Source organism: Mycetomoellerius zeteki, unplaced genomic scaffold, assembly GCF_001594055.1.
Source record: "Mycetomoellerius zeteki isolate Tzet28-1 unplaced genomic scaffold, Tzet1.0 scaffold98, whole genome shotgun sequence".
Lineage (NCBI taxonomy): Eukaryota > Metazoa > Arthropoda > Insecta > Hymenoptera > Formicidae > Mycetomoellerius > Mycetomoellerius zeteki.
Genome location: NW_017258021.1, coordinates 1515909 through 1543501, shown reverse-complemented (window position 1 = coordinate 1543501; position 27593 = coordinate 1515909). Strand labels below are relative to the sequence as shown.

The following is a 27593-nucleotide window of genomic DNA, read 5'->3' as shown; positions in this document are numbered from 1 at the left end:
ATTTTATATATATATATATAATATTTTTTCCCGGATATTTTCCTTCTAACTTTAAATTTCACTCGAAATTTTATCGATTGCAGTCCGCGAGTAATTGGAAAGATATATAATAAAACGCGGGATTTTACCAAGTGACGCGAGACGGTAATTGACGGTGACAAGAACGATGTCTTTATCTAGCAAGTACTGAGGTCCAAAGTTAGAACTTTGACCCGAGAATAAGTAAAAACCACCGGGATGGAAGAATACTAGTACGGGTCTCTTTACAGGATCGTTCTCCGAAGGTAACTGCAATCAAGATAATTGTTCAATTAGTGACTTCATACCTTCTTCAGCGTGAATGCGCGTTACATCATGAGACTCACTTTCGTTGTATAGACATTCACACGGAGACAATCCTCCATTATATTCTGTTCGAATAATGCTGGACAGGCGGGTCCTTCTTTAGTCGCATCGAAAACGTCATTCCAATCTGCCGCTGGAATTGCGACCTAGACGAAAATAAAATTAAAAGAAAAATTCGGTCTAGTCTAATAAGCTTTGGCCTTATTTTTGCGAACAAATTACTGGATCAAAAAATAAAATGTTTTTAATTACTAGCGAAAATAAAATTAAACAAATATCAAAAAAGCGTTAATTGAAAAGTAAATCTAGCGCAAGGGAAAAGTAACTAATGTGTGAACGAGATTTATAAGAGGCAAAAGTTGAGACATCGGACCGATAACTAAACATCAAAAAGCATTAACGTAGTGTATAAAATTCTTCGACAAGCACGAGCATAACGATTAACTTTAATGAAGTGTTTTGTACACACTTTGTGAAGTGTTTAAGAAATATAAAGAAAAATGAATTATAAAAAAGTGTGGAAAACATAACAAGAATGTTCTATAATACATGATGCTTTATACGGTGCGTTCAGAGAGCGTGGTGTGGACTACGTATGTACATAATATGTACATTCGAAACCGCAAAAGATTAATGGAAAGTCAATAGAACTTCTAATAAAAAAACATAAAATCTCTTCATTTACATTTCTTTATGATTTTGAGAAGCTTTCAATTTTCTTTATATAATTTATATTTCTGTTACAATTTTATTTTATTTCTTTAAATTATATAGACTGCGTTCAGAGAAAGCACACGCTATCATTGTTATTACGTCAATATTATTTTATTATTTATATATTTTATTATTTATTTAGTATAAAACAAAAATAAAAATATTTAAATTTTATCTTATACTACGTTCAGGGAGCGCTATCGTGTCATTCTATTTTTAGCATTCATTAGACATAAAATAAGGACAGACTTATGATGCAATAACGATAATAACATATAGCTATAGAAATGTGCATGAAGCATATCCGAATGCTCTGATACTCCATATACTAGATACTTAAATTTTTTATTGAGTTTAGGAAGCGTGGACAAAGTTTCAATAAGAATTACAGAATATTGGAATTATTGTGTGTGTGTGTGTGTGTGTGTGTGGATAGCAATGATTATTATAATTACTTATTTTAAGTATTAAAAACACTGTTTTGTTCAGTGCTCTTAGTATTTTAAATTTAGTAATTAATAATTATCTGTCAGTATTAATCCGGAAAAAAATGTTATATATATGGACATACATGTAATAATATAGAATTGTATATAATTTTATATGTAATTATATATAATTGTATATAAAATATGTCAATTTTTTATCTAATTATATGTAATTTTGTACAATTATGTATAATTATATATAATTATATATGTGAAACATTTTTTCCCGGAAAGTTGGCCAGCATAAAATTAGATTTTTCTGAAAAGCATGCGAGGAGTGTATTGAAATCATGCCTTCTTTGCAGAACGTTTTAAAAGCATTTTGCTAAAAAGCTTCTAGATGTAAATTATTGAAGCATACTTCAAGCGCATCCGAAATACATGATTTTGTGAAACGTTTGGGAAACGTTAATAAAAATAAATCATTGAAAAGTATTGAAACGTAACAGAATATTCCAGATCTATACTTTACAGAGTATTTGGGGAACGTGTAGATATTCGAAAGTGCAAATAATCAATGGAAACTAATTAATTCTAAAGCCCAGTTCCATCAATGTAAGATTAACTTTAATCTCGATTTAATTACTTACTGTTACATCTCTCATGCCTGTTTCTACCAATGTAGATTAACTTTAAATTTAGTTTAACTTACTTTTTATCTTTTTTTTAGATTTAAGAATTAGAAAAGGAGTAAATTAAACCGAGATTAAAGTTAATCTATATTAGTATAAATGGACATTATGTCCTCAATATAGTTTCTAATTCTTATTAGAATTATAAAAAGACGAAGAGTTAGTTGAACCAAGATTAAATTAAATTAAATTACAATGGTAGAAACGGGCATTGGAATTAGAAAAGAATAAAGAGAGAGTAAATTGAATCAAGACTAAAGTTAATTATCTTACGTTGATACTAAAGTAAATAATCTTACATTGATACTTGGAACCGGGTGTGTATTACATTCCAATTTTTATTTTCGCTATATGATAAAAGACCATTAGAAGATCATTAGAAGTAATGATCGTTACTGAAAAGTGACACGACATTGTTGAAAAAAAGTAACACGGATAACAAAACAATGTTACAATTAATAATGTTCGCAATCCTGCAGGCAATATCTGATGTTTTACTTGGAAACGTTGTTGTCCAGTCGGTGGTTCGGCGTATCTCACACCGCGGAAGGAATAAATTTTCTTGCCGAGTCTGGAGATGATGACGGAACCGCGAATTTTTCCAATCGGAGCGGTGACTTCATGTTCTTCGTCGGCGAGATTGTCACCGGCGAACGCGACAGCGACGCTCAAAAGGATAACGAACAAGCACTTCATGATGTTCCTGCAGAGGAAGACAGTTTGGACTGTCCGAGTTTAATGCAAGTAGGAAACTTACGCACGTGAAACCGGTTAAGCACGTTAAGTGCCGCACCAGCGAGCACTAAAAACATCTCAAGGGCACTACAAGGACTTTTATATACCTAACCGCGAGGAGGAAGACGCGGGCGCTTAATCACAATTGTCTTTCTGGGAAACTTGACTCTATCATACGAGAATATTTCCCACAAACAGCAAGGCGTACGTGAGGTCATGCGCGATTTTGTAATTCAAATACGTGCACGCGCACGGGATTTTGAACCAAAACGAAGCGGGAATTAATGTGATTATCCGTGACGAGAGATGCAGATAAATCAGCGACTTGCAAAAATCATCTTTACATTTATCTCCAACGGTCACAGTTCGCAACATTATCGGTTTTTCCTCTTGGCACATATTTTTCAAATGATATAAATAATAATTGCAAACTGATTGCGTTAATATTGATGTAGGTATTACATATTACATATGTTTTCCTCAACACGAGGAAATATATAACGAAGGAATATATAACGAGTCTCTTACAGGAAAGATATTACTTACATATCTACATTCCAATCTTACTACAGGAAAGAGATGCATGAAATCCAATCACTTTATTGCATTAGTTTTTTTGTCTCATAATTTTCTTTTACAAGAGCAGAAAGATTTGTATTTTATTTCGTAAAAAAATGCAGAGGTTCAAAAATAATTATATTTTTTAATTTTTAAAATATTCTTTATATACAGATATTTTTCCTGTCTTTTGAATTCTGTTGAGTTGTTTGAAACTGGAGTGATCATTCTGAGAAATTATTTAAATCAATTTATTATGATAACCGAACTATTTGTTCTTTAACTCTTTTAAGTTTTTGCTTTTGTCTTCCGTACGATAAATTTTAGTTACATGACGGTAATTCAGATTGAAATTCGCAGTATAGTCATTCAGATCGCTACGAGCTTGTTTCTTTGGTTTAGCAAGTTCACGCAATCGCTTAGGACAACGTCTGTTATTGCTAGCAACAATACGAGCATAAGTATCTAGAAGAAATGCCTTCTTGTCAAATTGATGAAACGGAACTTGCTTGCTGTCCACTAATTTATGGACTTGATGTTTACCTGAAAATTTCGAACTTATACAGTTGACAATTGGAAAAAATCGTAGAACAAAGTGACAAGTTATTGATATAGATATGAATAAAAAAACGACAATTATAATATATTATATTTATTTTATATATGTGTGAATTTATTATTAGATAGAAATGAAAATTATTTACAATCAATTATACAAGATTTTACCTGTTATGGCATTAGTATGTTTTGTAGACGAAGATGAGGTGTGAGATGTCGATGTTAAGTTAGAATCTAGTTTCTGCTTTTGTTGACTGGATTGATTCAGATTGTTAAATATTTGGCGAGCATCGGTTACCTGAATGTATATATTTTAATGTATTATGTTACTACATTTCTGATCTTACAAGAATATTACTTGGGGCTTATTGCGCCTATCGATTTGCGTGTTAGATCCTTTTCCCAATTTTTCGTGTTTAAACGTATTCGTTGGCCGAGTATCACTATTCATATCGCTTTATCGTGCACTATTTCCTTGCAGAAACAATCTGTTTTCCGATTGATAAGAGAACTTTCTTTAATATTCAACGTCGAGATTTTTATTAAAAATTACATTATTCGAATTATTAGAGGCGGATTGAGAATCGTGTTAACTTTAAAAATTTTGATCCAAACTTAAGATTTGCGTGAATTTTTGACAGCCAAAGCAATGGTCTCTTTTCCTGTTCGTTATTCAATTGTAATTTCAATCTTTCCTGTCATCGCACGTCATTCTACTTCCGGTGTTTCGCCATTTGAGAAACGAGCAATACTTTTCATAAAGTCTGGATTTATAAACAAGTTCTATCTTATTTCACGTCCTCTGTTGATTTTTCTACTCGAGGTACTATTTTACTGAGTAACGCATGGAATAGGGTAAAAATGCATGGAAAAAAAACCTTATAAAGATTTATTACTACAAAAAACATTAGTAGACGGTATAAAATGTACTTACATATATCAAATATATTTTAAATACAATAATCCTTAAAATTACCAGATCGATAAGTTTTCTTGTATTTGGACGGATGCAAAGGCAGCACTTAGGCCCAGTTCCACAACTCACGGTTAACTCTTAACCGAGGTTCAACTTGTTTCTCATCTCTTTCCAATTCTAAAATTGGAAAGAGACAGTGAATAAGTTGAACCTCGATTAAGAGTTAACCGTGAGTTGTGGAACTGGGCCTTAAAGATATTGCTTTATTAGACGGATGCAAAGGCAGTAATTATGCTTCAATTTATATATTCAACTCCGTCTTTCAATCATTTGTACTTTTATAAAAATATACGTGTAAAATACATATAAAACAATATTTGAATAATATTTAGAATATATCTTTGAAAATATTAGTGATATGTAGCAGCATTAAAATATACTAGAATGCTAACTATAATATACATACTGTGCCAATTGATAAAATATACTATATCAAATTCATTTGTCAAATCTCTATTTTTTTATCTCGATAAATTCTTGTTCGAGTATTCGTGTAAAAGTATATAAATCGCCAACATTATACTTATCTACCAAACGCGAAAGTGAACGCAATCATAATTATCGTAGCAAACAACGAGTAACTTATCGCTGACGCACCTGCGTTACAATCTACGATTCTTCTGGCTCTCATAAAATCTGGCCCGAGGTACGTGCTATATTCCCGCTTGTTCGGCGGGATTATCACCAACTGCTGAGTGGCATCTTGAAAAATGAGATCGCTGTAAGGCGGTCGACTATAATACATGCTGAAGCTGAATTCATCCGGTTCCTTTCGACCGTAGAACTGTTGTGCGTATATAAATAGATTGATGTATGCGTTGATCTGTGTCTGATTATAACCGTAATAACCGCCGCGTGTAACTATAGCATTGGCAGCGACTTTGCCTAGATTGCAGTTCATATAATCTGTTGTTGGACGACGCGTACCATCTGGGCAAAGCAATTCAAAATCTTTTGTGAAGGTATTGCGTGCCCAAAGTTCTTTGCGCTTGCCGTCGGTGTTCTCTGCGACCGTCGTATGCTTCACGAAGGACACGTCACCACCTCCCTCTACCAGACATCTAAAAGCACCTGTGTAACCAAAGTAATCCTCGGAAGCGTCTCTTCGGCAATACCGGTAGCTCACCCCGTGGCATAAGTCGCACATGTTATCGTAAGGCACACCTACAAATAATAAATAACTAATTAATCAAATATTAAATAAGAAAAGTTTACAAACGCAATTATTTTATGAAAGAATTTGCTATTAATTTTATTGCTATCATTATTTATTTTACTTTATTCCATTAATTTTCAAACTGCAAGCTTAGAAAAATTATCAATTTTCTTCATTTAGAACTTTTAATTAGAAATTTTTAGTTAAAATTTTTGGAAGTATGTTAGAATTTTTTTCAGCTACCTATATTGTATTCAGTACTGAGTGCGCCTGGCACGCAGGATTTGCTAAAGTATTCCGCGGCAGCACGCACGGAATCGCAACCGTATCCTCTGATCCACTTATTAGAAATCAGATATGCCAGTGGATAAACCCATCCTGCAGCCATGTTGATTCCAGTGTGACAAGTATTCTTATTTTTTAGATATGTCAGATCTGTATTGTCGTCCTCCTCCTTCGCGACGGCGACAACATAATAGTCCGGTGTACCCAAATTGTACACTTCAGATATAAACGGAATCAGTTCGAATTGCAGTCCAGCGGTGTAGACATCACTGGCATCTAATACAGCTACATCGGCAATTCTACCGTAAAGAAAATAAAACTATAACGCCGGTAATTTTATTTTAGAATATATGTACGTTTAAATGCAATATGTACCCACGTACCCACTTCTTATCGACTGCATACAATTTATTTGACTATGACCTTTGTGGCAAATTAATTCTGGTTTCAAAAGCTGGGCTTTTAAGGCGATCTACAAACACAATAAGGATATTAAATTAATTAAATAAGAGAAGCGCCATTTACAGTGTTCAAAGACAGATATTGGAATAATACATTTATATCTAATTTAAATAAATTTCATGTCAAATATATGACAATATGACTACACGCTGATTATTTTTCGGAGTTGCAACGATCAAAATGATATAATAATCCCTCTAAATTTTATGCTACTAATATTTTAAAACCTGTAAAGCATTTATTGCGAAAAATATTAAGGATAATAAAATTAACAATGTTCAAATAATGTTTGAAATATATAACGTAAATTGTGATATTTTAAGTATATAATCTAAACTATACCTTCATTTTTATACATTTTTCCATTTCTGGCTCGGATGTAACGCACAGCGCCATCCGATTTACGGGACAATGATGTACTCCTAATATATGTTCTAAAGATTGTCCTAAATACCCTGTGTATGTTTGATCCTTTTCGGGCAGTTGTACAAAATCGCGAGAAGAATCCTAGAAAAATAGCATGCATTACAAATAAGTTCTAAGTAAACAAATAACAAACAAAACATGAGAATATTAAGACTTACAGAAAATATTAAATTATGCTGCAATCCGTATCTAGGTGCCGATTCATATAATTCAAATATTTCTATCGGTTGCACATTCGCTGGTTCAATGTTCTCTCCTTCTCTGCTATAGTAATTGAATGTATCGTTGAATGCGGGTTTGTCCCACGAGTTCAATCCTCCATCTACTCCTCCTCTTCCGTCACCGCCAAACCTTCGGTCGTATCTGCTACGATTCCAATGGTCTGTGCCATATTCATTCGGATTTCTAAATCCGCCTCTATTATAGTCACTCTCACCAAATCTGTTGTAACCTGGACGGTTTTCAAAATCCCTCTGATTGCTATCGTAACCTGGACGATTCTCGAAATCTTTCTGATTATTATCGTAACCTGGACGATTCATGAAATTTTCCTGATCGCCAAAACGATTCGTCGTGCCATTTCTATTCTTGTGTAGTATTCGAACAATCTTCTCCAAAAATCTTTGATATCTTCGACGAGTCTCAAAGTTTGTCGCCGAAGATGTGACTATCGCGCGAGACGGTACGGTACCCCAATTACAAGTACTGTAATCGTCCACGGACTTGCGAATACCGTTTGGGCATAGCAGTTCGAAATGTTCTTTCTTCACGGAACCTAAAATAACGAGAATTATAAAATAATGGTGCGGTTCCATGATGCGGAATTGTCGCAATGAGGAATTGGCGGAATGCTCGTGATTGGTTTAGAAAAGACATAACGACGGAGCGCAATTGACGGAATGCTTGCGATTGGACGGACATCGTTCCGCCAATTCCGTATACGTTCCGCACTATGGGACCGCGCCATAAGTACTTTGCCGATTTTTATTCTCTGAAAATTTCACTTATAGAGCTACATACTGAAGTCGAATGTCGTTGAAGTCATCTCGTCCACAGTCGTGTGCACTAAAAAGGCAATTTCACCTGCTTCAACCAAGCAGCGGAAAGCTCCCTCGTACCCTGAGTAAGGATCTCGGTTTGTACATTTGCCGCCGGGTATTTCTCCGATGCATAGATTACACAAGTGATCAGAATTATCACCTGCAATTGAATCCCTAGATTATAACTGTAGAATGAAAACGCATTTATATTTTAAATCTATTCTTTATCAATAAGAATCTTATTTTTAGACTGTATCATGTGAGAAATGCAATTAATAATAGAAATTCAACAGCCTATACCGGTCGAAGTTAAATCTTTAATGCTTTAAATAATTCCAAGCGAATTATATATATATATACTATATATGTACTTGCACATATAACATATTTGTAAAAATATCAATTACAAAGAATAGATCTGGTTTTACGTTAAACTTACCAATTGGATTGTTTTTATCAATTAATGAGTTTACTGCACAACTAGGCCCAAAGAATTTAATCGTTGATTTTACATGATTATTACAGTCAATAACTTCCATTCCTCCTTTCTTCATAAGCTGATAAAAATACATTTTATTGCATATAAGTGTGTTAAAAATTTTTACATTCAGATACTTCATGTCACAATATATAAATTTTACTCACATTATTAATAGGAATAACCCAACCCGCTAGTGTTCCCACACCAGCAAAACAGCCCTTCTTGCCTCTGAGATCATACAAAGACTGTACATCAGACAGAGAGCCTCTTTTAATCACTGCGACAGCATATTGATAATTTACGCCACTTTCATATATTTCTTGCATTATTGGTACAAGACTGTGATATCGTCCGGCTATAAAGACCTCTCCAGCATCCAATGTTGTTATCTGCGCCTTTTCGCGATCCAGCATGGACATACATTCTTCTTTGTTGAAAGCTTGCTTGCATTGCACCGAAAAATAATCATAGCTAAAAGATCCTCTTTCACGATCAACTGCCCTGGAGAAGGCCTGACATTTGTTCTGCTCGCCTTCGGAGACTGTACACCACGTGAGTGTGTTGTTGATGTTTTGGCCTATCAGTTAATACATACAATAATTATAATTAATACAGTAACAAGCAGTTAATATATGACATAACACATTCTACATTTCAACATTCCATAGTTCATCTGTTCTTTGTGGTTGAACTAGTATGTACTCGCATTTAAAATGAAATAGATATATAAATACTTGAAAGTTTGATGAAATACAAAGTTTCATAATAGAAAGTTTTTCAGTGCAGTTCAGTGCAAAGAACAGATCTCATGTACTCCCCGCAATATAAATAAAGTTGGATTGCAAGTTGGTGCAAGTATCATAATGAAACAAAAGACTAAATCAGATTGAGAAGGTACGTTAATTTTATATATATATATATATATGATTATTTTAGATATTTAAATATTCGTAATTTGATGCGCATTGCGAAGTATATGACTGCGTTCCACGATGCGATCGATTAATCTTGCTTCTGCAACGTTCGTCTAAAAAAAATGCATTACCGTAAATTCGATGTAACTCTAAACAGCACAGAAACAGTAATAACATGTAATATTGGAGCCACATTTTTTCCTTAAATTCCTAAGCGAATCAATCACACACGGACAACACCCTTGACATGACTACTCCGCCGAATTATAACGAACTACACCCAACCCTACAACGCGGTTGACGTAATCCATTCATTGAAGGAGGATAGAATGAACGATTCGACGCTATGGGTTTGTTCGTTTTAGCTGCTCTCGCTTTGCATTTGTAGAAAGAACGTATCTTTAGAAAAAAAAATATTAATAATAAAAAAGAAAAAAACAGTATATATTTGAAATGTAAAGAAGATAAAGGAAGAAGAAACATATTGTAAAAAACAATAAAAGCTATAGCTTAAAAAATAAATTTGTTTTTTGCAGATTTATCATATTACACTTTCTGCACTTAAAGTGGAATAAACGAGAGAAAGGAGAAAGAGAACAAATTTATAAGATATAAAGAACAAACCTAAGATTTATTTTTTACGGTTGAACTTTTTTTTGCACTCAAAATAATAAAATTAGAGTTTTGAAAAGTATATATGTAATATAATTGCAGTAAAAAAAAAAGAAAAAAGTAAAAGTATAAAAAAACTCAACAAAGAGAACAAATTTTGGATTTCCTTTTTTGTCTAATTTTTTTTAAAAGAAAGAAAGAAGAAATATAAATATCATAAAAAGTTGAGCTATAAAAACGAATCTAATATTTATTATTTGCAAAATTATTTTTTGTATTCTTGTACTTTTGTATATTTCTGTATTATACTTTTTTATATACTTTTGTATCTTTTTGTACCAACTTTCGTACTTAAAATTTTTGCATTTAAAATGGAATAGAGAATTATGTAAATTAGAGAAGAATAGGAAAGCTATAAAGAGTACAAAAACTTCAGCTTCTATAAAGAATGAGGTTTGCAAGCTCCAACATGCTCCAACATGCTCCTATCATAGCTCTACAATAGAAGTCGTAGCAGTCGTAGAAAATTGACCAATCACAGTTGATTATTCTTCTCATATTCGACTATGATTGGTCAATTTTCTACGACTTAAGACCCTACGACCGCTACGACTTCTATTGTAGACCCCGCATAAGATTTCCCTTTTTTATTTTTCAATTTTATATATATTTACTCATTTTAAGTGCAGGAAATACGATATGGGATAACGAACAGACCTCCTTGATGGAATTTCAGAAAATCCGGAATTCCGGAAAATCACGGAACATGCACGAGCATGCACGAGCATCAACGAGCATCAACGAACATCAACGAGCATGTTGGAGCATACGAATCGGCGCAAAGTGAATAAGTGATAGTATTGGTGACCTGTCAAGATTATCGAGATCGTCAAGTTGCGGCGAGTTTCTGCTACGAAATGACATGAACGGTCAGAACGATTGAGAACGACGTGGATTCGGGCGAGCTGTGACTATTACGAGCATCACTAGAGTACGACTAGAAGTCGACGATGCACGAGTCGCACACGCGAGTCGAATCATTACGTGATGCTCGCAAATTCGCGAGAGACGTGTGCGTTTTGCACGATGCTCGCGGAGCGATTTTGTCGTACGAGTTATAGTGTAACGAGGGACACTTCGTACTCTAATGAAGAATCATTGTTGAGCAGACAACTCGTCGTGCACGAACTCGGTCAAAAGAGAGAGATTTGCGACGTCGATGGCCCTTTAAAGAAATGCACTTCTCATGAAATACTTTACAACAATTCCATGTCGAAATATTCATTTAATTAACAATTGCATTATTAATCACAACTGTAATTTTAAGAATAACATTGTGAATTAAATTGTCTTTGGGTTCGCCTTTTTCCACTACGATTGAACACTTAAAATTCTCTAATTCTCCTTTCTGGAGAAAACTTCTCTTTTTTTCAAAAAAGAAGACATGCCACTGACAGATATCAGCGGAACATTAAAGCAATATTTTTCTCTGTCAATTAATTATTAATACCTGCAATCTATATTTTATGAGATAATTTCTGTAAACATTATTTAGCATGGATAACATTTGGAAAAGCACAAGGTTTAAATATATCTTTGCTTGCATCTTGATCACCTTCGTCACATCATGTATAATTAGCATATCTCCCATCAGTATCGGTTAGTTATTGACATATTGAAAAACATATCATATAAAAATGGTTTTTTAAAATGTGATTTTATTATTATTTCAGATGAATGCAAGTGTGAAGCAAATGCTCAACCAAGTCAACATCTCAAGCAAATAACTGATGAAATTAATGGACGTAAAAAGAAAGCTGAGCATCGATTGGCCATACTAATGCCATTTAGGGATCGCTTTGAAGAATTACTAATATTCGTACCACATATGCAGAAATTTCTAGACAAACAAAATATAGATTATCATATATTTGTATTAAACCAGGTATTGTAGTTTTAGAAAATCTTGTGAGCAATTAGAATATTACTTGAATCTCATATTTAATTTTTTTTCCAGGTGGACAGATTTAGATTCAATCGAGCGTCCCTTATAAACATAGGCTTCCTTGAAACAGAGAAAGCGTTTGATTATATTGCAATGCACGATGTAGATCTATTGCCTATGAACGATCAGTTATCGTATGCATATCCAAGTGCAGGACCTCATCATATATCGTCACCAAACTTACATCCCAGATATCATTATTTTACCTTTATTGGTGGTATATTACTTATTAAAAGGTATGTTTAAAACTGTAATAAACAATAATATAAGTTGCATTAGATCGCTAGATGAATAAATAAAATAAATAAAGAAGTGCCAAATACAGTTGAAGCTGGATCTTGGTAATAATAATAATAATAATAAATGTGATATTAAACCACAAAAAGATTGTACACTGTTTATTATTGTTGAATGCACTTTTTTTTGCAGGGAGCATTTCATACAAGTAAACGGGATGTCCAACAAATATTGGGGATGGGGTCTCGAAGACGACGAATTTTATGTTAGACTGAAAGAGGCTGGCTTCAGTGTCAGTCGTCCACAGAATATATCAACAGGAACGCATAATACATTTAGGTAAGATTCATTTTATGAGACTTTGTTAATTTCTGTATTCATCGTAAGATATTGAATAAAACTAGATATAAATTATATAACACTTATCGTTGCATGCAACACTGCTCTATCAAGTGTTACATGTGAAATATGTATTACAGGCACATACACGATAGAAATCATAGAAAGAGAGATATGATAAAGTGTTATAATCAGCGAGAGGTTACTAGGAAACGAGACCGACAAACTGGCTTGAATAATGTCTCATATAAAATATTGGATACAATCAAGATGACTATATCAGATACTTCTCTAACAGTTATTAATATTTCTCTGCTGTGTGACAAATCAAGTACACCTTGGTGCGAATGTGAGAAACTAGTCGGATCGAAGGATCAAGGGAAGTCGAAAGAGAAAAAGAAGATTAACAATAATAAACTCGCAACTGGATTATAATTATAATCTTACAATTACTAATTTATATTGTTGAAGATGTTATAAATGTACTCAAAAACGATCTTCACATTCTTCCATTTTTTTTATGTACGTGACTTACATAAAAATAAAATAGTTCCCTACAATTCGTTCTCATACATTGTTTATATAGAAAATTCTATTTATAGTACAAATTATTTATATATGTATATATATATATATTTTAAATGCTTTATATAATACAAATCTATTAAAGAGAGTTTTGTTAGAAAATCATCAAAATTATTTAGTAAAAATTGTTGCTAAGAATGTAAATCGACAAATTATTTGAATATAAACATTTCCATAGATAATTATTTCACCATTTATTTCATGATAATAAATGATTTTATTTCTGCTTTATATATAGTAATTAGATTGCATGTATTTTGGCATTTTTTTTTTTAATAATAATGATCTATAGCTTCTTATATAATTTCTTTATAATTCCGTATGCTTCTGCATGATTTTAGTTTCTAGATCCATATGAAGTTTTTGTACAGTTCTAATATGTTTCTTTATGTGTTGTTCTGCAGTTGAATTTTCTAAATCATGAAGTTGTTTTTTCTGCGCTGCTTCCAAAGCTTCCTCTGCATGTAAATGTCGTAGCTTAAGTAACCTTGATTCATAGTGTAAAAGTTCCTCCTATGCAATATGTATTCATTTTAATGTAAATATAATCGAAATGCATTCAATTAACAATCTAAATTATGAAAATTTTGATAATGGCTTTCTTAACATTTATCATTTAATATTCATAATTATAGCTTATAATTATTCTCAGATATGTATCAAAATGTGAGATTAAATTATAGTTATTATTATACCTGTAGTTATTATTATACCTTTAAAGATGATAATTCTTCAGGAGAGAATTTTGCTTCCAGTGCAATTTTCCACAATCCTTGTACTTTAGGTTCTATAAATTCTTTATGATTTGGTCCCTTTGCGGTGAGTCTGTCTAAACGATCAAATCCATTTCTCAACTTCAAATGTTTTTCCCTAAATAAAAATAGAAACAGTCATAAAAACTACATATATCTTTTATAATATATGATAGTACCGAAGTAAATTTGCCTTCTCCATGTGACTTATTTTCTGATCTGGTATATTATTTGATAATTCCTCCTGTTCTTCCAACTCGTTCCAGCTTTCTGATTTAAGATGTAAGATATCTAAAAATGTTAAACGATATATACACATAGATATAAAATATAAAAATAACATTTTAATTTACTACTTTATTTTAAAAACTATATATACTATATGTGGACATAAAATACTAACTTTCAGACTTCTCTGAATCTTTAGACTGTTCTTTCAATAAACTCATGTATTCATCCACCTTTTCTTGATGATGTTGAAATTCTTGTTTTAAAGTCTCAAGCTCCTCATCTAAAATAAAAACAGAATTATAATTCTAAATTAAATTTTCTTATAAGATATATTTCTATTGATGTAATATCAGTAATTACAAAAAAACATACCAGTAAAACCAGCCATTTCAGCTTTAGCCCATAATTTGTTCAATCTTATATCATTAAATACATCCTTCGCAACATAATTGCTACCATCGTTTAACGCTTTGTGCATTTTAAGTAACTTTGGATCTTCAGTCTCGACAAAGTGTTCCAATAGGTCATACGTACTCATTATTCCTTTGACAAAAAGTTACAGGAGATTAGGATTTAGTAAGACAATAGAGACAAAAGTAATCGGATGACAAAAGTTACCGATGAGCTTCTGTCTCAGATGTGCCTCTTCTAAGCCATCAGGATCCTTTCCATCGGACTTGAAATGCTTGTACGCAATTTCTTCTTTGTCATGAATCTTTAGATCGCTGAAGATTGATTGCAGCTTGCTATCAGTTAGACGCTGAAATAAATATTCACATGTAAAATTAGAAATAAAGAATACACTTATATGTAAAAAATATATACACTCTAAATTCTTTAGAGTAGAATTTTATTCTAAAGAGTGAAAATTGAGCCAATCTTGAAAAAGAGAGATTTTCAGTCTTTAAAGCCTGGTTGCACCAACGTTACTTTGATTTTAAGCGAGACTTAAAACTCTATGTCTCATTTTAAAGCAAAAAAGAGACAGAAAGAGTTTTAAGCCTCGCTTAAAATTAAAGTAACGTTGATATCTTAGACAATTGGACCTAAGAGAGTCATCAGATTCACTTTAAATTTTAAAAAGTACATTTACTTATTATATTTTTAATTGTATTCAACGTGCAATCCGGTACTCACATTTTTGGCCTTAACCCAAAGCACATTCAATTTTGCCATCCTGAATGGTTTATCCAAGTCTCTGAGAGACGTTGGCAACTGCGAGGAGTCTACATATTTAGCCTTATTTGTCTCAGCGGAGTATTTATTCTCCCCTACACTGGTATGAACCGACAATAGACTCAGATTTATTAAAAGAATGAATTTTGCGTTCAGAAATACCATTTTTATTCATAAACGATTGCACGAGCCACGGTTCACAAATGATACAAACAAGTGCAAATCAGTGCAAATATGTCAAATAAAATTGATACTGACGACACTGATGTATGCATATGTATACCGTGTACCAGAAAGAAGCCGCGTTCAGATAACACGCAAGTTAGGTTATGTTCGCTTTTGAGGTTTGATTTGGAAATAGATTTGAATGAAGCTACCCGCGCCAGTACGTTGAACACAAGTTTCAGGAATTAAAGAGTTTATTCTTGCTGGAAACCCCGAATATTTGCAAGTGTCTTCCAGTGTCTTCGATAACGCAAAAAATGCCGCCAAAATTAAAGGTTGTAGTTTAATATTTTTTTAATTTGTTAAAGTCTAACAAACTCTCGCTCGATAAAACGATGATTTAAAACTACACGCTAGAATACAGCGCAGTAAGGCAGAGTGTAAAATATATGTGTTTTTAAGGACATTTTTGTTTAATAAATTGTATTATAAATTGTACGATAAATTTTACAATTATATTCTGACATTAGATTTATTTGAATTGTCAAACATTTGTATTTTATGTCAATAGGAAAGTATAACTTTTGTGATGAATGTTGGAATCGTCCAACCTGGGACACAGAGTAATTCGCAGCTGTTGGATAATGAGAAGTTTATTCTTAAACATATTATTCAAAAGAAGGTACGCTTCTTTTTATCATAATGTTAAAGGATGCTTCCAATGATACAAGTTGACAAATATTATTCTATCTTGACATTCAATGAGAAACAATAGCGAATTCGATTACTTGTATTACACTGGATTAGTTGTACACCAAGTTATTCACATTAAAAAAACTACTTTATGTAAAAATCTAAATGCAGTATAATATAATCAACCTTGACAATATAGTATATAGTAATATATATATGTGACAATATAGTAATGTATATTTTTTAAATAATTTGTGACAATATTATTATATTGGATATTTAATCGTTTAAAATGTTTATATGTTTCTGCATTTAACTTTGTTAATTTCATATATAACCACTTTTAGTATGTGCTAATCTAAATCTCCCAAGACGAAAATAAGAAGTTTCATGAATGTTTTTTGGACGCTTAAATGAACGTTTGCAGGAGTTCGTTGTGCTAACTTGTGTCACCAAATGGAAAATATCTTCTAACACTTGTATCCTAGTCACTTGTATCCTAATTTCTGTTAATTATGAGCATACTGCGCAGATATTTCTACGTCCTAAGGATGAAATGGGAGTGATACTGATGGGATCAGATAGTAGTACAAGCGACAGTATTACAGGATTAGATAATGCACAGGAACTATGTAACATGCAAATTGGAAATTGGAATTTGATAAAAAGCATCGAAAAACTGCAACCCACAAATCAGATTTGTTCATGGATGGATGCAATTTATGCCGCAGTCGAATATATTAAACACGAATGCGTGTAAGTAAATACAGCATAATGTTAAATTTTTTAATCAGTATATATTACATTTACTATGATTTTATTGCAGAGATAAATGTGAGAGGAAAATAATCCTGTTATCTTCTTTCAACGAGGAGGAAAATGTTGTTGACCAATTTCAGGCAAAGGAAATAACACAGATATTAAATTCAGAAGCAATTTCACTCATAGCAATGTATGAACTATACTGTAGCATTATTTTAATTATATTTTTAATATTAGTAATAGTAATAACAAATGAAGTTTAGATTAATGTTATGTATAAAATTAGAATAAAAATATAAAATAGAACAAAAAATTTGATATGTATAGTGGAGAAAGAGCATTACATGATATAAATGAAGATTTTCAAACACCCAGTGAAGCACTACTTATGAAAGTTCTAGAACAGGTAATTTGGACAATGTGCGGGCAGTCATTAAATTACAACAGATTATAAATTTTGCATTTAATTATATAGAATATAATAATGATCTGATAAATATATGTATATATATATGTAATATATATATATTGTACATATATGTATATTTATTCATCAAATACATAATTGCCTTAAGAGTCAAACACAAGATATTGATGTGTGTAATATTAATTTATTCGATTATTTGATCATAATTAAACAAACATTTTGATCCATGCTTGGAATCCTTTTCAATGTAATATAGTACAGTCCAATGGGTTGATAACGTATGATCCGTTAATCCAGAACACGAAGTTAATATATATCATTAATGTGCAGCATCAGAGCCGAGTGTGTTCCAATAAAAATCATTAAGCTTCCAGATTTAATGATAATCGTTGGGCATATTATTGGAGATAATTATCTGGACAAGAGATAATTACCTAGAAGCTTAATGATTCTTGTTAGAACATTGCGCATTCTGCTCTGATACTGCACATTAATGATATATATTAACTTCGTGTTCTGGATTAACGGATCATACGTTATCAACCCATTGGACTGTACTATATTACATTGAAAAGGATCTCAAGCATAGATCGAAACGTTTGTTTAATTATAGTAAATAATCGAATAAATTAATATTACACACATTAATATCTTGTATCTGGCTCTTAAGGCAATTATATGTATTTGATTTATTTCACTCGAGCCTTAATTTATATTATTAATTTGTTTATTTATTATACTATATTACTATATATTATATATGTGCATATATATATATTTTACAGATTAATGGTCAGTATCTCACATTTGAACATGCCATGTCAGATGTGCGCTTCTACAAACGGCCAAGTACTAAACCGGCTCCGTGGCACTGCTTAATGGAATTGGGCGAATTACGCATACCGATCGTTGGAATTGCTAAAGTAAAGTTCTAGTACATCAAACAGTTATTAATCTCTTTTATATATATATATTTTTATATTTTATTTATGTTATAAGATGCCGAAGGAGATGAAGTTACCAAAAATGGTATTGATGGGTAAGACAAGTATGTCCAATACACCTGATAAAGAAGTGCCAATTAAGAGTGTCGCACAATGGATGGACAACAATAGGACCATTCACACAGATGAAGATATTATCCGTGGCTATGTGTACGGTGGCAAGGCTATTCCTGTTTCGGGTAACTCTTGTTTAATTTTATAATAAAAATGTTCTGTATAAAGTTCAGATGGCTCATGTGTACATGCCGATTGTAGATGAAGCTAAGAAAGCCATGACTCCCAAAAACAATCAAAAAAGTTATAAGATCCACGGTTTTACAATGAGAGAAAATATTCCTATGGAATATTGGCTGTCGGATGGTTCTTATGTTATTCTACCTGCTAACGAGGTAGTAAGATTCTCCTATTATATACAAGGTGTTCAAAACAGATGGTATCAAACTTTAGAAATACATAGTACTGAATAAGAAATTCTTTTACAGATAGCGAGTACGCCGTTTTATAGTCTAGTGCAAGCCATGGTTGAGAAAAATGTTGTCGCAATAGTAGAGAAGGTTTATAGAGCAAATACCGAAGCTAACATGATGGCACTATTTCCAAGTGTTGACGTAGAGAATGAACCATGGGTAAGAATATTCTTTCCATTGTTTATTTCGTTAATGTTAATCAGATAATTTTTATAATAGTGTCTTATTGAGATCGGTTTGCCATTTGAGCAAGATTATGGAGCAATAACGCAAAAACCATTGAAAGGTGTGATGAACCAACTGTCGCAGAAGCAGGACGACGCAATGGATGATCTGTTAAGATCCTTAGAATTGCCCGATGCGTAAGTATATAAGGCCTGTTCTTTTTGGCTGAACTTTTGCACCAGTTCATCTTCCTCTTTTTTCCTCCTGGAGAGAAAAGGAAGAAAGATGAACTGGTGCAAAAGTTCAGCCAAAAAGAACAGGCCTTATGTATTTAACATAAATATAAAATATCCCTAGTGAAAAATTTTCTTATATTATTTTTCGTAATATTCTTAAGAATGTGTTATATTTTGTGAAAATTTCTGAAAAAATATCTAAATTTTTTCAGGTTTTATAAGTTTTCTTTAGAAATTATAGAATGAGAAATCTTAAAAATCTTAGAATATTTCAAAATTTATATATATGAAGAATTACAGAAAAGAGATATGTGTGTAGACTTTCTCAGAACACTTCAGAGAAATGTTTTAATTCGTATAAGTGATTTTAGAAATTTTCTAAAGAGTTGTAAAATTATACAGAAAGTCTGCAAAAATTTTTTTTAATTATATAAAGAATTCTAAAAAAAAAAAAATTTACCTAGAATATCCAATAAATTAGGAAGAACAAAGACATTTTTTGCAATATTTATACAATATTGTTAATTATTTATCGAATTTTTTATACTAGTGCCGATGATGACACAACCAATAGTAGTCAGAAATATTTACCGGGATATATGCCGAATCCTGGAACGCAACACATGTGGGATGTGTTAGCAGCTCGCGCGTTTAATCCAGATAAACCGTTGCCTCCTATTGCCGACGATCTATTAAATCTTCTAGAGCAACCCGAATTCATAAAAGCAAAATGCAAACCAGTGACCGAAAAAATAAATAACTTGTTTTTCTTAGAGAAACAGAAGCCTCTTAGAAAGTGAGCATATTCATTCAAATCAAATTAAAAATTTACCCGAAATGGTTTTAATATTAAAATTATCGATTTGATAAATGTACATTCTTAGGCGTAAAATACAAGAGGACGATAATAAATCTGATGTTAATGATGATGCGCCTATGACACAGATAGCTAAAGAAGAGAAAAGAGATACCGGCAACAATGATGCATCAGAAGATATCTCTGATTTGTGCAGTTTCGATTTTGATGATTTTGTAAGTACATAAACTCTCATACTATGTAAATTCTTCATAAAATTTTGGATGTATGATTTTTCATATGCAACAAACTTCTTTAAACATACAAATGTTCTTACAGGATGATATATAGGAAGCTGCTGGCAGTGCTACAGTATTACTTCGGACAGACAGGATCGTGTCTTGATTCACATTATGATTAACAATTTAGAAACCTTTTAATAATATATTTTTGAAATAATATATTGAATTAAATCAAAATTGAAATGCGTTTTAAGTTTAATAAACGATAAAAGGGTATAGTATTAATATTGCAGTGAGAAATATATAGAATTTCTGTTTTCTAGAATTGTTCTTATTCTTCAGTATATTTTCTCCTGTCAAGGGTAACGATGACACTATCGTTAACGAATATGGGAAAGACGAGGCCATTCACCCACGTAACGCCTACCTTCTATCCTCGACTTACCAAAAATCCGTTAGCACTTGAACATTGCACTATGCTTAATAATTGATCAAAGATTTACAGAATACAAGTGAGCAATATAATATTCAAAAGAGTGAAGATTTTTATCAATACTTCGTAACATAGCTTTTATCCAAAAGGAGAAAAGTTTGGTAATTAATATTAAGTTTGAAAAAAAGTAATTTTAGATTTTTGTATATATTAATGAACATTATATGTCCGTTTGCGCAATTGAAATTCACAGCAAATGTTAGGTAAAGCGTATAATTAGACATTTGCAGATTGGTTTTATAATGTACCCCTTTGATGTACGCAGTTCTTCATCGATTCGATTCGTGAAGATGATGCGTGGCGTTTTATCCCGTACCTATAAAAGGAAAGAGATCTGGTACGGCATGAGGCTAATTATTTATGAAACGCGCGATTCCTCGATGATTCTCGCATTTGAAGCGTCCTGTACTCAGCAGCGAATCAAGACACTACAAAGCCCTGAATGCGACATGATTTTATGATGGGATTGTGCTGTTAACACAGCTTATTTCAGGAAATATTTAACTATTGGATTATTTTTTTAAACGAGGTATTGTTGATAACAGAAATTTGATCAAGAAACCAGGCTATTTATTCAAGCTGTTTCGTATATAAAAATTAAGGAAATATAAGTTTTTAATTGCAACAATAGTACATTAAATGTTGAATTTTATTGTAATATTCTAAAAGTAATTATCACGATGTGAATATTCACAAAATACTGAAATAACAATATTTTGCTATTAGTATTCGTCTCATGAGCTCGCAGCGCGGCTACTATCCGTTCTGTCTAACGGACGGTCTTCGGGTAGGGAAGACGAAGACCGAAGACCCAACAGTTCAGTCGACGAGGAGACGCCGCGTTGCGAGGATCAACAGGTGCGAGCAAACGCCCGTCGCTTGAGAAGCATGGGTAAGTCAAGTACGACTTAGTTGGCTGCGTCTTAACATTTTGCTATCCTTGTCCGACAAAACAGGTCGAGTGCGTCGGATATTGCACTCTGTGAATCTCACGACTCGTCAACGCGTCACGAATGGAATCTCGTCCCTGGAAAACGATCCTGAATCCTTCCTTGAACGCAGTTCTCGCTCGCGTCATAGTCTCGATATAAATTTAAGCGAGTTTCGTCATGGCATTAAATAATTCCAAGATATCAAATGATTCCAGATACTAAAAATAAAACGTGAAAATGTGAAAAGAGAATTCGGATCTTCAGACGATCATTAAATATTCTTTAAATATTTTTAAATATTTTGTTTTTCTCGTATTATAAATGTTAAGGAAATTATATTGCTTTTGATTTTAATCATTCTGGATATTATTGGAATGTTAGGAGATTAAAATGTAAAAAAGTTTAATTCTTTAAACGGTTTTTGAAATTTTTAAAACCTTTGTTACCGTTCGATTATCATAAATATTTTAAAGAAATATGTTATAATTTAATGACTTCAACTATTTGGTTCTGAAACATTAAAAATAACAATGAACAAAAAATGTATCTTTTAAACGTTTAATCGTTTTTCGATATTTATTTTATTCCTATCTACATTACATAAATATCGATTCGTTATTTTGTTAATTGAATATAAATTTTTCTTTCATTTAAAGTAGTGCCCGTTGAAATGTTCGCAAAGCTCCTCGTTCACTCATATTGTTCCTCGTGGAAAGTTTGCAAATTAGAAGAGATACAATGAACTTGAGACTTCCTGTGTATGTAAGAATAAATTACGTGCCTCAAACTGGTGAAGATGAGAAGTAACTTGACGAGCAAATTACTTTTCCGTCAAGTTACAGATAAATAATGGAAAAACGAGAGAAATCTTCAGCAATTAAATTCGATTCGTACAGCTATTAATAATCTACTTGGTCCGGATAGATGCTGGGTGAAATGTCACGGATAAATGTCTCGCCGTGAAAATGTCATGTACAGATGCATCTTGGTGTATGCAGTTGAACATTATGCAACAACTATCAACATCGATGATATTTCTTTCTTGTTTATATTTATTGGAACCAAACTATTCCCTTCTTCAAGAACAGAAGAGAGCAAGCTGCGCCTTAAATCGAGGGGATTTATTCGACGGTTCAGTGACGCAAATTTATGCGTCGGCCAATGCAACTGCTCGCAGACCAGGATATATTATATGCGTGGGGTGTTGCGCAAATTGACAGGGAAAGTCTCGCTGTGATAATGTCAAAAAGCCGAGACGGTTCGATTGATTTTGGGTCAACGTGGAACGAGAGAGAGAGGTTTTTGCACACGATGCTTCTCGAGGCCGAGCTCTGGCCGTTGACCGTGAAAAAAAATACATGAGCGAACGCGCGATGCGAGAAGATAGTAAACGCTGACCCAGAATCGAAAAGTGTGGAAACACGTATATATTAATTAATTCGCGGGATAAAGGAAAAAAGAAGAGAAAAGTCTTATTGGGAGCCGCGATCGCAATTACTCGACTCCGCGATTAGAAGAAATTATCTGAATCTGAATCTTTAAGTTAACGGACCACAATCTGGCGGATTTTGCGATTGTGAACGAATTACTTAAGGAACATCTTAACGGACTACTCGGAAAAAAATTATATTTAATTAATTACTTGAATAATTTATTGGTTTTTTAATCAGCAAATTATTCAAATAATTCAAGGATAATTCAATATTTAGAGATAAAGATAATTTAGAGATCTATTTATCGCAGAGAGAGAGGGAGGGAGAGGGGAGAGAGTACTAAGAAATATGATTTAATTAAAAAAAAAAAAAGAGAGAAAAATGTTATCGGGACTCGTAATTGCAATTATAATTCTGCGACGGGAAAAAATTATCCGAATTTGAATCTTTAAGTTAACGGACGTCCAGCGGGTTTTGCAATCGTGAACGAATTACGTGAGAAACATCTCAATAGGCTATTTATATAATTTATATAATTTAAAGAAAAAAAATTCAATTATTTGGATAACTTTTTGGTTAAAAATACAAAATTATTTAACTAATTAATTGAAGAATAATTTAAAGAGAATAATTCAGGATCTGAACGAGTATAATTTAAAGATCTTTTATTGCGATACTTATGAATATGATAAAAAAAAATTTTTTTTAATAAAAATAAAAAAGTACCAAGATATATTATAATCTCAATATTGTGTTCTTATCCTCGGTATACTATTGTTTCTAACGGCAGAATTGTAACGTTTATACTTGCGCAAGGTAGATTGCCGCCGGTTAAATATTCCGGATCCTTTCTCTATTTTTTTTCTTGATCTTTTTTTTCTACATGCACCACGTTGCGCAGTTGATTTTTCACGCTGACTCACCTTTTTGCTTTTGCAGGGAACATTTACGTCTGCAGTCTGCTCGTCGCACTCGCTGTAAGTGGCCAGACTTTCATCCATTGTGGGACACATGCAGTCCTGCGAATGCAATTTCTTACGCATCTTATTTCCGAAAGTTGATCGTTCTCTCCGCGCGTACTTCGTTGCGGAAACTTTCTGCGAGAAAAAAAAACTAAAACGCCGACAATATATTGGCAGATAAGACTCGGTTAATTGACCAAAATCGCATAGAAATTAATTCCAGCCATTTTCGGGCATGAAAAACTCTTGGCGTGAAAATAGAGAACGATCTTTTTCTTTCCATTGAATAATTTTGTACTAAACGATAGCAAAATAGTTCATAATTCCGTCTGAAATTTTTATAATTTCCTAATTATAATTTTAATTTAAATTCTTCGTAAATTATATATATGTATATATTTTAGAAAAAAATTTTTGGTCATGTCTGTATATATCGTAGACGCTGCTCGTTGTAGTGCAATGCGGCGACATAATGCGCAAGAGCATCGTCTTCGATAAGAATACTCCGGACGTATTTTATTGTCCGCAACACAAGCCTATTGGTTTCGAGAAAATGCTCGTCAAGGCGAGACCGCTTTCCAGGCTCTGCCAATTCGAGGGTCGTCCGATACCCGAGGATTACAAGAGCGACTGTTACAACGACGTGGACGAGACCGAGTACGCTTGCAAGGAGAAGTACAGAATCATGGTGAGTGTTTAGTTTTATTTGAGATCGTGATAAATTACGCGTGCGAAAATGGAGGTGAAAACACGCTGTTTACATGGCTTAAAAAAACAACATGCGTATGACTAAGATAAAATCAACTTGAAGAATAAGAAATAAACTTCCAAAGGAATATTTTCTTTCAAGAAATTTATAGAAGAGCGATACTTTTGACGTTTAAAAACAGTATTGCTCTTCTACGAAAGTTTGAAAGTTTACTTAATTAAATGAGAGATACAAGCGATAAAAAATTAATTTTACTCACGTTAAAGAAAAGAACAAATTCGCTCGATTTGTATCGTTGTATCATAAAAACCGCTTTAATGCGTGTAACGGATTGGTGTCGGTCTTTTTCTCGTTGCAGAAGCGATTCAATAATCCGGATGGGAATGCGAGAGTCATTGACGCCGAGAAGTAGAGAATGGGAATGATGCTGCACGACCGCAATCCACGCGCACGCAAATCATAAAACCCAAATAGAGTCAAAGCCACACCATACTAATGCTCGGGGCTGCTGCTGCATCGAAGGGAGCTCAACTATTTAAAAATAATACTTATAATAAAATAATAATGGCGACGTAGATAAAGCAATTATTGCCTTAAATCATTTATCCATTTTTTCACATTACGGTATCAAATAATAGTATTATATCGCGTCATAATATTACGTTTGTCTTTGGACAAACAATACATCAATAAGCAAGTCACTGCCGCACCGTGTATTCAAGATGAAGAAATGGATAACAAAAAAATAATTAACAGACACAAGCAAGACGCTCATAAAAAATAACGAGATATTTTATAATATTTTTCCACTTATCTTAGGACGCGAGATATGATAAAGAACAATAAAGTTTAGTTCTCTACTGTTTAAGCTTCGTCAAGGGGGAATTTATTTGTATAACATTATTAATAAAACTAACCGCAAAACGGAGCTGGGTGATTGATCATTAATCCTTTGACGGAGCTTTGGAATGTATTATTGCTTTTATACGAGAATCGAATTAGCATAGTTTTTTATCAATTATGTTAGTAAGTCATATTATCAATCGTATCGCCAGCATTTATTTTGTAATGCTTATGGATGATTTTAGTCATGGACATCATCTTAAAAAATTTTATCTCATCTATTTATGGTAATCTAAAAATTAATCACAAAACTTTATAAAGTATTCATAAAAAAGACTAATTTTTCGACAATTCCGTGATGCCTGAACAAAACTATAGAACTTTTCATGAATCTGCAAATATGAAATATTTTATAAATTTCCTTATCTGTGTGTACACAAAGATTTTACTTTCATTGCATTTATACAAAAATAAAGCATTAATATAATAAATATTGTTTACTATATTATTTTGTCGTCGACTTGTATCACGATATCTCGAGAAAACACATCGAAAGTCAGGAGCATGTGGTACGTAGTCCTCCGAGATTGAGTGCAGATAAATAATTAATCAATGTTGAGTGCGAGAGGAAAATGTAAATTACATCATGGATTCATGGATAGATTATTTACGCTATCGTTATGCATACGATTATCTGATGGCCTTTGTTTTAGATGAGGCTTCATCCACCGGGAAGTAACACGCCTTATAACGGGACACGCCTGTCCAAGTTTCTGGCCTTCGATAAAGATTTACCGTACGCGCGAAAGAAGAATCAGGTGTAAGAGAGCGGCTGTATCCAAGGACATCCGGGGGCCTTGTGTTAATGTAGTTGAAAACGTTCACACGACGAACGCATTAGTTATGTTATCAATCTTATATGTCGAGAATGCAATTAAGAAAAATTCGCTGAGTTCCTGTAATCCAATTAACGAGAACTGCGTCCCACTTTCGATTGGGCTGGATCCGCTGTTGATTTATGTTACCATTTACTCATGATACTTGTGTTAAACGATTTAACGTTCCTATTCGGTTTAATGCAAGTGTGAACTTTCTTCTTGCAGTGAGATTGTTTTTGTAACATACGTAAAAAACATTTTGTTGCTTAGTTATGTAGATAGAGAAAAGAGAGAATAATATATTTAGAGAAATATCTCTCCATCTATTTTTATACATTGTTATCTGTATAATTAATACATGAGAAATATATAATATTCGATATCGTGTCGTAATAATATATTCATATAGAATATGTAGACCACACAATGCACATTAATTTCGATGATATTCAAGAACAATTTTCTCATGTAAATTACATGCATTTATATTGTGGCATTTAATTACAGAAATGTATATTAGTAGAATTTATAAAGAACAATTATATATAAAAAATTTAAACGAGAGAGGTATCTCAATTAAGATTTAATTGCCTTCTTTAAAATTATTGAATATTTAATATAACAATAACATAACAACATTAAAAATTGGAAACATGCCCACAAAATTATAATTTTTTAA

At 32.6% G+C, this 27593-nt stretch overlaps 6 protein-coding genes across 6 annotated transcripts in view; 2 read left to right on the top strand and 4 right to left on the bottom strand.

Annotated features, from left to right (window-relative positions):
- LOC108730872 (esterase FE4) overlaps nucleotides 1-2875 on the bottom strand; it is a 5293-nt gene extending 2418 nt beyond the window's left edge. The window contains exons 1-3 of the mRNA XM_018460812.1: nucleotides 2678-2875; nucleotides 366-491; nucleotides 129-288 (exon numbers count right to left, since the gene is read on the bottom strand). Coding sequence (XP_018316314.1) covers nucleotides 129-288; nucleotides 366-491; nucleotides 2678-2875 — 484 coding nt within the window. The remainder of the gene's footprint in view (nucleotides 1-128; nucleotides 289-365; nucleotides 492-2677) is intronic.
- A 783-nt stretch (nucleotides 2876-3658) lies between these two features.
- On the bottom strand, nucleotides 3659-4950 carry LOC108730881 (uncharacterized). Its single transcript, XM_018460824.1, has 3 exons — nucleotides 4389-4950; nucleotides 4199-4328; nucleotides 3659-4015 (listed from the first exon to the last, which is right to left on the bottom strand). The coding sequence occupies exons 1-3, from the start codon at nucleotides 4479-4481 to the stop codon at nucleotides 3741-3743; spliced, it is 498 nt and encodes a 165-aa protein (XP_018316326.1). The 5' UTR covers nucleotides 4482-4950; the 3' UTR covers nucleotides 3659-3740.
- Nucleotides 4951-5419: 469 nt separating this feature from the next.
- On the bottom strand, nucleotides 5420-10059 carry Tsf2 (transferrin 2). The gene is made up of 9 exons (XM_018460809.1): nucleotides 9902-10059; nucleotides 9021-9433; nucleotides 8815-8932; nucleotides 8356-8535; nucleotides 7494-8110; nucleotides 7252-7416; nucleotides 6831-6919; nucleotides 6406-6746; nucleotides 5420-6170 (listed from the first exon to the last, which is right to left on the bottom strand). The coding sequence occupies exons 1-9, from the start codon at nucleotides 9963-9965 to the stop codon at nucleotides 5530-5532; spliced, it is 2628 nt and encodes an 875-aa protein (XP_018316311.1). The 5' UTR covers nucleotides 9966-10059; the 3' UTR covers nucleotides 5420-5529.
- A 1818-nt stretch (nucleotides 10060-11877) lies between these two features.
- On the top strand, nucleotides 11878-13512 carry beta4GalT7 (beta-1,4-galactosyltransferase 7). Its single transcript, XM_018460816.1, has 5 exons — nucleotides 11878-12041; nucleotides 12116-12327; nucleotides 12400-12623; nucleotides 12817-12963; nucleotides 13104-13512. The coding sequence occupies exons 1-5, from the start codon at nucleotides 11939-11941 to the stop codon at nucleotides 13396-13398; spliced, it is 981 nt and encodes a 326-aa protein (XP_018316318.1). The 5' UTR covers nucleotides 11878-11938; the 3' UTR covers nucleotides 13399-13512.
- A 291-nt stretch (nucleotides 13513-13803) lies between these two features.
- Nucleotides 13804-15993, bottom strand: LOC108730873 (alpha-2-macroglobulin receptor-associated protein). Its single transcript, XM_018460814.1, has 7 exons — nucleotides 15669-15993; nucleotides 15150-15291; nucleotides 14904-15074; nucleotides 14704-14811; nucleotides 14480-14591; nucleotides 14262-14418; nucleotides 13804-14061 (listed from the first exon to the last, which is right to left on the bottom strand). Exons 1-7 carry the CDS (start codon nucleotides 15870-15872, stop codon nucleotides 13858-13860), a joined length of 1098 nt encoding a protein of 365 aa, XP_018316316.1. The 5' UTR covers nucleotides 15873-15993; the 3' UTR covers nucleotides 13804-13857.
- A 64-nt stretch (nucleotides 15994-16057) lies between these two features.
- LOC108730883 (X-ray repair cross-complementing protein 5-like) lies at nucleotides 16058-27215 on the top strand. The gene is given in 16 exon segments (XM_018460827.1): nucleotides 16058-16207; nucleotides 16444-16554; nucleotides 17098-17321; nucleotides 17392-17517; nucleotides 17655-17733; nucleotides 18540-18677; nucleotides 18754-18937; nucleotides 19014-19147; nucleotides 19241-19384; nucleotides 19445-19587; nucleotides 20177-20422; nucleotides 22114-22179; nucleotides 22181-22269; nucleotides 24462-24499; nucleotides 24924-25172; nucleotides 26750-27215. Coding segments are annotated over 16 exon segments (2100 nt in total). The 5' UTR covers nucleotides 16058-16189; the 3' UTR covers nucleotides 26861-27215.
- Nucleotides 27216-27593: the final 378 nt, after the last annotated feature.

What these genes read in the sequence shown, in the direction of transcription:
- LOC108730881 (XM_018460824.1), bottom strand. Translation starts at nt 4,481, where the DNA reads ATGAATAGTGATACTCGGCCAACGAATACGTTTAAACACGAAAAATTG. An exon ending in ATAGGCGCAATAAGCCCCAA is followed by an intron (nt 4,329 to 4,388) that starts GTAATATTCTTG and finishes ATATACATTCAG; the next exon opens with GTAACCGATGCTCGCCAAAT. An exon ending in ACATACTAATGCCATAACAG is followed by an intron (nt 4,016 to 4,198) that starts GTAAAATCTTGT and finishes CGAAATTTTCAG; the next exon opens with GTAAACATCAAGTCCATAAA.
- Tsf2 (XM_018460809.1), bottom strand. Translation starts at nt 9,965, where the DNA reads ATGTGGCTCCAATATTACATGTTATTACTGTTTCTGTGCTGTTTAGAG. An exon ending in TGATAAAAACAATCCAATTG is followed by an intron (nt 8,536 to 8,814) that starts GTAAGTTTAACG and finishes ATTCAATTGCAG; the next exon opens with GTGATAATTCTGATCACTTG. An exon ending in CAGTACTGAATACAATATAG is followed by an intron (nt 6,171 to 6,405) that starts GTAGCTGAAAAA and finishes TATTATTTGTAG; the next exon opens with GTGTGCCTTACGATAACATG.
- beta4GalT7 (XM_018460816.1), top strand. Translation starts at nt 11,939, where the DNA reads ATGGATAACATTTGGAAAAGCACAAGGTTTAAATATATCTTTGCTTGC. An exon ending in CATATCTCCCATCAGTATCG is followed by an intron (nt 12,042 to 12,115) that starts GTTAGTTATTGA and finishes TTATTATTTCAG; the next exon opens with ATGAATGCAAGTGTGAAGCA. An exon ending in GGTATATTACTTATTAAAAG is followed by an intron (nt 12,624 to 12,816) that starts GTATGTTTAAAA and finishes TTTTTTTTGCAG; the next exon opens with GGAGCATTTCATACAAGTAA.
- LOC108730873 (XM_018460814.1), bottom strand. Translation starts at nt 15,872, where the DNA reads ATGGTATTTCTGAACGCAAAATTCATTCTTTTAATAAATCTGAGTCTA. An exon ending in TGAAATGGCTGGTTTTACTG is followed by an intron (nt 14,812 to 14,903) that starts GTATGTTTTTTT and finishes TTTTTATTTTAG; the next exon opens with ATGAGGAGCTTGAGACTTTA. An exon ending in GAGAAGGCAAATTTACTTCG is followed by an intron (nt 14,419 to 14,479) that starts GTACTATCATAT and finishes ATTTTTATTTAG; the next exon opens with GGAAAAACATTTGAAGTTGA.